General features: G+C 45.7%; 1 protein-coding gene across 6 annotated transcripts in view; it reads right to left on the bottom strand.

Annotated features, from left to right (window-relative positions):
- Positions 1-1,762: 1,762 nt before the first annotated feature.
- Positions 1,763-10,242, bottom strand: part of SMURF1 (SMAD specific E3 ubiquitin protein ligase 1) — a 115,811-nt gene continuing 107,331 nt past the window's right edge. For 4 of the 6 annotated variants that reach the window (XM_003798887.3, XM_023518590.1, XM_023518589.1 and 1 more), the window contains 5 exons: positions 9,823-9,960; positions 8,919-9,039; positions 7,647-7,848; positions 5,189-5,273; positions 2,863-3,215 (listed from right to left, as the gene is read on the bottom strand). In XM_003798887.3, the coding sequence (XP_003798935.1) occupies positions 3,116-3,215; positions 5,189-5,273; positions 7,647-7,848; positions 8,919-9,039; positions 9,823-9,960 (646 nt within the window). In that variant the 3' untranslated portion in view covers positions 2,863-3,115. Of the gene's footprint in view, positions 3,216-5,188; positions 5,274-7,646; positions 7,849-8,918; positions 9,040-9,822; positions 9,961-10,242 lie in introns of all 6 variants that reach the window. The other 2 variants (XM_023518587.1, XM_003798888.3) reach the window with 1 other exon arrangement.

Genomic DNA, 10,242 nt, shown 5'->3' with positions numbered 1-10,242 from the left:
ATACTTAAAAACAAGACATTACAAAATAAATTAAAAAATACATTATAAAGTGGTTGAGAAACAAAAATAAACAAATTTTAAAAATTCATACTATGTTTGGGGAAGGCTGCCGTGGGGTACACACCTGGCTGCAGGTGGGATGGGGCAGCATTTTCTCTGCAGGCCATTCCTGACGTGTCAGATTTGATGACCACCTAGCCTGAATTTGAACCATACAGCTGAACAAAGCTGAGGGGTCAAAGCTCGATCTGGTGGCAGATCCTCCTTCAGAACTCAAGAGAGCTGTTCCCTGTCACCCCAAGCACCCCAGGCAGCCCTGGCCTTTCCTACGGAAGCACTGGCAGAGGGGTGGTTTGCTACGTCCCTGAGTGTCGGCTGATGACCGCTGGTGAGGACAAGCCTGCAAAGTCATGCCCCTGAAGCATCTGGGCAGAGGGGCAAGGGGAAGTGGGTGGGTCGTCTGGGACCACCAAGAGAGGCAACGAACAAGATCACGCGTGAATGGGCTTCACGTGGACCAAAGTGGAGCAATCGGGAGCTTTTACCATTTGCTTGCCACCTTGTGTTCTTTGGGGTGGTTTAAAAAGACCAAACCATTATAGGTATTTAAGGTTCCAGAAATACAATGCCACTGACAGAGAGGCCTGTTTGGGAAGAGTGAACTGGAGCTCTAAAACGTCTGCGACACTCACACAGCTATGGCGGTGCCCAAGAAAGAGGCAGCAAACCCACGCGCCCGTGCAAGTAGAAAAGCAGAGATGAGGCCTGTATGGGATGGGAACTCACGTGTCTGCCGGGCCAAAGAGGCCCCAGGACACAACCCTCTGGATTTTGGATGAAGTGACACTGACCCACAAGAGGCAGCACCTACCGGCAAGAGGCTGGCGGATGTGGCTTCTAAGGCCCGCCCCCAACTCCTCCCAACAGCAAGAAGGTAGTTTTAAAGGCGTCGTATGCAACATTCCTGCTTCAAAGTCTTTTAAACCACAAGACCCTGGTTTCCTTCCTATTAGTGAAGATTTTGGGTAACACCACCAGGAAAATCAGGCAGTGCTTCTGACCTCATTCTGGAGACAGCGTCAGTTCTCTGTTGGCTGTCTTTTATGCCTCCCACGGTTTAGGCTCAACTTAGAGAGCAGACACTCTGCGGGAGGTCTGTCATTTTCACTTCCTCATCTTCAAGAGGAAGACTAAGGGAAGACGGGATAGACTCACCGGGGAACCAGTTTCTAGAACAACCTCAGAAAGCATCATTATGAATGAGACAAAGGATAAGCCCAACTGGGACAAGGAAGAATTTGTGCAAGAGAATAAGCCCAATTTGGCCTGGACATTTTGAATGGATAAAACTTTCCTCTTGCTGCCAGTCTATCCTAGAACCTCAGCAACCCAGAAGTGTGGCTCTCTCACAGTTCACAGCACATCAAATGGGCATGCCTCCTGTCAGGGGGAGAGTCTATGACCTGTGATATCTGAGCATTCCCCACATCAGACCACAAACTGCTTCTGGGGCAGGCAAAGGAGCCACAGCAGGATGCAGGAGGGTAAGTATCCTTCACAGCCACCACAGAGGTCTACAGGCAACAGTAACAAAAAAGAACAGATAAAAACAGTTGTTCAAAAGGTTCTTCCTAGGCCACCTCAGACTCACAGCCCTGGATCCCATTGCTTAAAGAGACTTCAACAGCAGTGAAATGTCTTGCTAGTAGATTACCCTGTACTCACCCCCACCCCAAAACAAAAACAACAACAACAAACCATACAGGAAAATTTGCTGCTGCTGCTGCTGCTGCTGCTGCTGCTTTTTCCCGAAGTCTGGCTATCTGAAATCAAGCCACTTTGTTTAAAATAAAATACTGTTTGAACTTTTGTGCAAACTGGAAATGGAAACTTCGAGTCTAAGCTTGCTTTGGCCTTCCTCATCATATACAGACATTTGGGCAAGTGAATCTAGTTGTTAGTGTCACCATCCGCTCTTGGGGAAAGAGCCAAATGAGTCAGTGTGGAGTTGTCCTCTCTGAGGTCATAGGTTTGAATCCATGCCTTACTTCTTGTAAAACAAGAACACTTTGGGTAAATTTATGACTTTGAGATTACTCTTTCTCCCTTTCTTTTAAGGGAGTTCACACCAACCCAGCAGCTATGATCACAGAATTTTGTTTTGTTAGTTTAGCTCTCAGCAATTAATGTAGCATAGTTTGTTAATACTTTTCAGTGACACAGTCAATGTTTCTCTACATACAATGGTGGCACAAGAGTCACAGCTTTGGGACTGACTGGCTCTGGGGCTGGTTTAAGTCTGTTCTTTTTATAAGCTCTGTTACTTGGTGTTTTCACCAAAAAACATGTCAAACTGGATAGATAATGCAGCAAAAGGGACCCTTAAAAAGAAAAGATCATTTTTCTTTGTGCAAAACAAATTTCCAGCCAGGATACCCTGAAAAAAAAAAACAAAACAGAATAAAACCCCCTGGGCCTCCAGTAAAAGCTGGTCTAATTCCTTCACCTTTCAAAGGGAAAAAACATTTTGACTCGTTTCCTGCTGTGGCAGAATTCCAATAAGTGTATAATATACAGTTATTTTTCAGTTAGAAACCAATCTGCTACCCAGAACAGGCTTCAATGATGTAAAATTTGGAATCTGAGCTCCGGTAAGATTTCCAGTTGCTTCTGAATGTGAAAAGGGCCTCAAGATTGTTCTGAGATGGAACAACTGGTATCTCTACCAGTTCCAAACCCTAAGCCTGGCTCAGTCCCCTAACTGTGGGTTGGTTGATGCTCCTGTAAAGTGCACAGGACTGTGAGCCTTATCACCACATGGGTTGCAACTGCAAACTATCCTGTGTGACCAAGGCCAAGGGCTAAACCTGGCTATATTTTATTGGATGGGTCATGGAAGGGGTTGGGAGTACTATAACAAAAGGAGGGATATATGGGTAGGAGCCACCAATGAAAGTCTCCTGTCCCCCTCCTCTAATAAAAGGAGGTAGACAACCCTTTTCCCTCAGATAATCCAGAATTCCAGGGCCTCAGCCAGCTTTGTGGGAGGCACACAGAAGCTATATGCTTTTGGTCTGGTGGTCATGAGCTAGACTCTGTTGCCTTTGGTTGCTCTTCACTCTACAGCAAACCCACAGGTCTCCTCCACAGCTGTCAGCAGCTTCTCGTAGAGTTTCTCATAGGATTCATAAGGTGGGATGTCAATCCGGTTAAAGCTGGAAAAGGACAAAGGAGGAAAAGTCACTGCTAGGGGCAGTCTAGCCCTAGAACCAACTTCAAGGTCAAGGATAGGCACCTAGTGGTGGGGGTTGGTGCAGTGGGTGCGGGTGCAGAGAAATGTGGGAAGCTTTCATTGTCTAGTTTGCAGGGCAGGGAGGGCAGTGTGAGTCCTCCACTTTACCACTGCTATTCTTTAATGCAAACAGGTTTTAATCAACATACAGCAAAATAAATCTTAAGACCTTCAAAACCAAATTAGAACCAAATTACTATTAACTGCTTATATTAGGACAAAGCTCTCAACTTGTTTGTCTATTTTTGGGAGAAATTATTTTTCTATACTGGGAATACCCCGTTGACAGCCCCTATAATCCAAGACTGGCCATTAGTCAAGTCAACACTAACAACTTCTTGTGTTATCAGTCTATTCTTTTGGGATTTGATTCTTCTTAATACCAAAATGAGGCAGTCTGGAAAATTCCCTGCAAAAGTAAGCTAGGTCTTAAAACTAATAAAATGTCAAGTCTGTGAAAGATGAGATGCATATTAAACTTCTGACTCAATATTTCCATGGGGAAATTCATTTCCAGTATTTGTGCAAAGAAAATTACATCCTTTAAGAATTTATTATCATATAACAAATTGAGAAACACAAAACTGTGACCCAGAGACATTTAGTGGCCTATTGAATTTCTAGGGGTTAAGCAATTATGGATGGTTTTTGTCAGGGAAGAATTGGGTTTGATGGCAGGCACTCTTTTTCTGGAGCTTTAGCATCAGAGGATATTTTTCATATCCATCTTACTCCAAACACTAAACTACTAAAGGACAAAAGCCATATGTTAAGGAGCACAGCTGCCATGTGTCAACATGGCAGGTGCCTATAACAGACACCACAGCCATGCTCAGGGCAGAGCTTGGTAACCCACTATAGCCCAGAACACCTGTTTCTCAGATGTGGAAAACCCAGATAGAATATTAACATATCCAAATCACATCATTAGAAGTGTTGGAGCCAGCATCTGAACACACACTCTTGGGTTCCAAGTCATATCATGTTGCATCTTGGCAACATTTGGAACCAGCTCTCCTGAAGGAGACATCGCTGTTCTTCTCAACAAATGGTTCCAAAACAATGTGTATGTAGGTGACTGGATTTTTAAACCATAAAGAAAATAATCATTGTGGATATTAATTTTTAAATTAAAATTTAGGAGAAAAACATTTTTCAGTGGACAAGGTACATCTGCTGTAGACAAAGTTCCCGGAAGGAAAATGGGGACCCAGAAATGTCATATAAAGACCAATAAATCCAAACTAAAACTGTACAATCTTCGCTACTGACAGATGCACAAGCACAATTAGTAATGCACTGAGCCCCAGCAAAGATGAACACTAGAGCCTGCTGGAGTGGAAGCCACAAGTTGTTGCTGAAACACCAACACTAAATAATTACATAGCTCAATTAGTTTCATTTAAAAAAAATGACTTTTGATAACTCTCTTCTATGGCATAGTATAAAGTATTCATCCATTGACATAAGTGCTATTGCCAGTCATTATCTGAGACTTTGCATAAATGAAACTACAAATAAAGTCCTACAAATAAGAAAGTAAGGGCTGGGTGCAGTGGCTCATGCCGGTAATCTTATCACTCTGGGAGGCCAAGGCAGATGGATTGCCTGAGCTCAGAGTTCAAGACCAGCCTGAGCCACAGCAAGATCTCATCTGTAAAAATAGCTGGGGGTTGTGGCAGACGCCTGTAGTCCCAACTATTTGGGAGGCTGGCGCCCAGCTACTTGGGAGGCTGGGGTAAGAGAATTGCTTAAGCCCAAGAGTTTGAGGTTGCTATGACCTGTGACACCATGGCACTCTACTGAGGACAACAAAGTGAGACTCTGTCTCATGAACAACCACATCCTCCAGAAACAGGCTCCCAGACATAGTGATACCATAGCAGCGGTCCTTACCAGGTGTGGGCCTTCGGAAGGTTGTCTGTATTTGCATCTATCAGGTGGATGGTGAAGAGCCGGGGCCCTGCCGCGCCTGTAGAACCTTACAAGATAACATTCTAGTTAATGCACTTCAAGGAAAAGCCACAGTGCTTTCTGGCCACATGGCTCCCATGAGTCAAGGTCCCTTTGGACCACATTCTAAGCCCATAATGCCACCAGAGGAAAATGGTATTCACACATCCAGTTTTAGGATATGCCTGCAATGGCCATCAAGTGACAAAATTCAGACATTTGAGAACATCGTGGGGGCAAAGCAAAGACTGATGAGAAGTCTCCTTTGTACACTCTGACAATGAGCCTACTCCAGTGGGGGAACCAAGAGTCAAACCTATGTGCCCACCCTTTGGACTAGAGGACTTGCCAACCAATTCTGTAGAACAGGCTCCACTGTACCCTAAGTCTTTCCAAACTCAGCCCCAAGTGGGCACCAGGCTGGCCAGCAGCCTGAACAACAGCTGCAAAGACAGGGCCAAGCTGGCACCAACTGTCTGCTGACAGAGGGTTGCAGGACACAGGGCAAAGTGGTTGCAGAGGCCACTGCCCTCTGTCTTGCTGATATTCATTCCTGCACTTTTACAGATGTTCTCTTTGACTTGGGCACAGGTCAGCAGAACTCCAAGCCAAGAGAAATGATGGCAAACAGAGATTACTGACTTTATGGAGTTGAGAGAGTCTCTGGCCACTTGGAGGTGAGTCTGGCCCACTCGGTCCTGGATATACCTCGGTGGGCAGTAGGGATAAGGGGTTCCTTCCTCTCAGACCACACTTTGAGCCCCATCTCCTAGAGAGCCAGGGCAAGTTGTGCCAGGCATGCCGCAGGTACTTCTGGGGAGACATTCTGCTGGGCCCTGGATGCTTGGTGCCTGCTTTGTATCCCTGAGCTTAGATTTCTTGGAATTAAGGAACCAGTTTCCCACCATGCCCTGCAGCATTCAATTGCCTTTCCTGTCAGGTGACCCCTGGTCACATTTGACCTCTTATTTGGGCTGATTCCCCCCCACCACCACCTTCTAACGGCTACAGGGATACTTAGCCAATTCCCATCCAATTATGGAGGATATTGCTAAGATTCTTATAGACACAGGGATTTTTTCTAAATAGGAATGTTTAGCAAGAGGGTGATGGTGATGTCATGAGACAAGCAAGACTCAAGAATCACAAAACCTAGATTCCTGCCTAGTAAGGTGGTAGCTTACTGCTCACCACCTTACTTTTTCCTGGGGAGAAAATAAATCCCAGGAGTCCTCAAACTACAGCCCATGGGCCACATGCAGCCTGCCTAGGACATTTATCTGGCCTGCGGGTGTTTTTGCCACCGCTGCCTATCCTGCTTACCGGCCGACTCATCCTGGGGCCTGCAGTCCGGCCCTCTAATGGTCTGAAGGACAGTAAACTGTCCCCTGTTTAAAAAGTTTGAGGACCCCTGATAAATCCTATCACCTCAGTGAGTCTCAGTTTCCTCATCTGTGTCATGGAGAGAATAATCCCTGCTAAGACAGGCTCTCTAGGTTGGAAGATAATTAGATAAGAAAGGGCACTGAGAATAGCTGGAATTAGTAAACTGGCTCTACAGATGGAGGCGCCATATACAAAGGGTTAGGGAACGCTCATCTAGAATCCTTTTTATACATGCAGAGCCCCCCTGCAAAAGTTCTATAGGCAGAGGTCACTATGGAAAAGGCACAAGTACCCTCATAACCAAAACCAGATGAAGTTCAATGAGATTCTTGAAAGCCTCAGAGGCAATATTCTGTATTTGTAATATATCTGTATGCCTAGTCATATCTAAAGGTCAATATATTAATAGTCTTCACTGTGCTCCTTCCAGCTATCAGCAAACTCCTTCCAGACACTAAGTGTAAGAGATGACATGCCAGGCTGCCTGCCTAACATGTTCCTAATGGGAAGCTCAGGACCTTTCCTGTGGATTCCACCCCACATACAGCTAAACAGATTGAGTACAACATCTTCCTTCAGTGTGGTTCATAGCTAAACAGGACTTCATCTACAACTTCAAGCCAAGGGGCCACTAAGACTGGGGTTGGCCACCCAATACTTCCCACCTGGGTCTTGGGTAAGCTGGCTTCACAGAGGCAGGTAGTCACAGCCTCACCAGATACCCAAATGCCTCTGCTTATCAACCCTCTCAGGTTTTTGGAAGAAATGAGGAAGTGAGAACCACAGGCCCCAGAGTGGCTGTGTAGTCTTTGTTCAGTGGGGCTTCTACACCTGCTCACAGACCAGATAGCACCTACCCAGTAGGCACCTCTGTGGTGCTGAACATTTTGTTTATATCATTTTCTAGTGGATGTTTTAGAAAAACGTCCCAATCATCTTTCAGGTCTTCCTCAGTGTTTCAGAACATCCTCAGTGTACATGTGTAATCGAATGGCCCTGCCTCCACGTCAGTCACCTTGCAAAGCCTTGAAGCCTTGGAGAGGGACTCTTGTGGATCCAGTCACAAACTGTAGGAGCCGGGCCCTCCTTTCTTCATCAAATGTCTCCACTGCTTGCCAGAACCACCTGACGATGTTGCTGTCAGCCACACAGTGCTTCAGTCGCGTGTTTGACTTCCAGTCATTCAAGTCTATTTTATCCAGGCCGCCTATTATCAACTGAGAAGGTATTTAAAGATAAGTTACTTCCACAATGTATAGACCAATATTATTACATGCCTCCTAGATTCCCACTATATGAGAGGAGTTAAAAACTTAGTTCCCAAGCCAAGAAGCATCCATGTCCAAATAAACTAGACAGATGATGAGAGAAGAAGCAGCTATAAATTAATAGTAGGCCTAAAGGCCAGGTTGGTTTGCTGCCCTAGGACCAGAGAGCACAGCTACTGATATAGTTATCTTATTAGCAAAGTTTGTGTTTCTGCTCTGCATTGGGGAGGAGAGAGGATCAAAGAACAAACTAGCAAGACTGATCAGAGCTAACTGTGAAAGGTCCATCACAGTGGTTTCTGCAAGATACTCAACAACATGTGTTTCAAGTCTGAAGGGAGGCAAGTTCAGCAAGGGTTATGTGGGGCTGGGATAGATGAAGTGTGTTTCCACAGCCTGTTTAAAAAGCTCACCCCAGAACTACTGCTCCGTCCAAGGAAGCCTGCCTTGGCTTGCAAGCTCTCGGCATCTCACTGGTACCAGAAGGACTATAAGAACAATCTGAAAGGCTTGAGTTATTTAATACCAAATAGAGATGGCTGAGGGATGAATGAATCATTATGCTCAAGTACATGAAATCTGACTAGAGAGGACAATAATTTTGTTCTCAGTCTGAGAATAACCAAATAAAAAACAAAAAGGTGACATGGTGGGAGAACTTGGTTATGTATATATCTATATATATATCAGATAATTTCTCCAATCAGAGATGACTATAACTGGGACTCCCTCCTGCTAGAGAGCTTGGAAGTAGGAGAGGACACAAACACCATGAATGATTTCCTGAGTGATTCAGGCTTACTGCCACCAGTGAGACTGTGCTTCTTACACACTGGCACAAAAGCCCTTGGATCCCTTCTCACTCTGGCCCCACTTTAACCTGGGACCCCTGACAGGCTCCTGGGCTTACCAGGAGAAAGTGCAAGCCTTCCTCTGCAGCAAGGACTTAAAACAGGCAAACAATGGCCACTCTAGAATCCTACCATGCCTTGAATTGACTCCTCATGCCAAGAACATACCTCTAGTTCCTTCTGGTCAAAAGGCTTCAGTAGGTGTTGAGGAATAAGCTCATTGAACCCTTTTTGAAGAGCTAAAAACTGGGCTTCAATTCCTCTCATAAACCTCCAATTTACGTACAACCTGAAAGAAAAACTCACAGGTTAGGAGCAGTACCAAATGGATTTACCTTCATTAGCAGGTTCTGATATCACAATCCAACAAATGTGTGAATATGATGCAGACAGTCCCACTGAGCAGAACACCTGGCCTGCCCCCTCCCCACACAGACAACCCCAAACCAGCTGGCAGCACCAAGCCTTAGTTTCAGATTAAAAATGAATCAGAACATGCCCTTATGCATTCTGGGTCTTTACTAAAAACAGCAGGATACTGTAAAAGCAGTGGGATTTAACCTGACCTGTTACAGCAACTGCCACAATTTAGAAGTATATTTGAAAATACTACATGATATGGCATGGGAACTGTGCGTCATTCCCAGCACAGACACACACTCCTGCTTCTGAATAGCCAGGGCGAGCACCTAGTCCCTAGTATGGATTTGCCTCAAGTATAAAGATGTCATGATAGCATTCTCAAGACTGAGCACAAAGAACCCTCTGGGCTGCTGTCTCCTGACCACCCTGTCTCTGCACTCAGAATCCAGTGGTCACTTGAATGTCCTTCCCTCACCTGGGCCAGCCTAGACTCATCTGGGCCCCCAGCAGACCCACCACTGCTGTTGCTGATGGTTTCTGAAAACTGCCTCCATTAATGTGACTCTGGTCACAAGTGCCATCGCAGACAGGAAGATTTCACACAGTGAAGGAGCTATAGGAATCGAAACATGACCCCAGCTGCACCCAGGATGATCCCAGGCATCTGGCTGTCCCCACAGGCAACCATTGAGGCTGCCCTGGACATTACCGAACATATTCTTTCTTGTTCTCCTCTGTGACAGGCACATTTCTACCATTGGGTTTCAGTTCATGCTGAAGAATCCGCCCAAAAGCATTGTGTTCCACGCAAAAAGTGTGGTCCAGCACCGGGGTGATATCATTCTCTCTGTCAAAGTAGGACAGAAGACAATGTCAGTTAGACCTTGGCCACTACACAGCAAGAATAGAACATCACGTGGGGCAGTTGGTGGAAAGAAAGAAACACACACACAGGATTTACTTACACTCAGACCCAGGGTGGCAAGGGGAGAAGAGGACAGCTGGGTGGACTCCCCCTGACTCCCTGCATTGGAACATGTGAAACTCGGGCACAGATGAACACCCTGGCTCAGCTCTGCTCCTCCACTTCCCCTCCCCTCACCAGAGCCATGATCCTGCATCCCTGAGA

The sequence above is a fragment of the Otolemur garnettii genome, unplaced genomic scaffold (assembly GCF_000181295.1).
Source record: "Otolemur garnettii isolate 467f Iridium unplaced genomic scaffold, OtoGar3 scaffold00142, whole genome shotgun sequence".
NCBI classification, from domain to species: Eukaryota; Metazoa; Chordata; class Mammalia; order Primates; family Galagidae; genus Otolemur; species Otolemur garnettii.
This window is presented reverse-complemented; position numbering and strand designations above follow the sequence as displayed.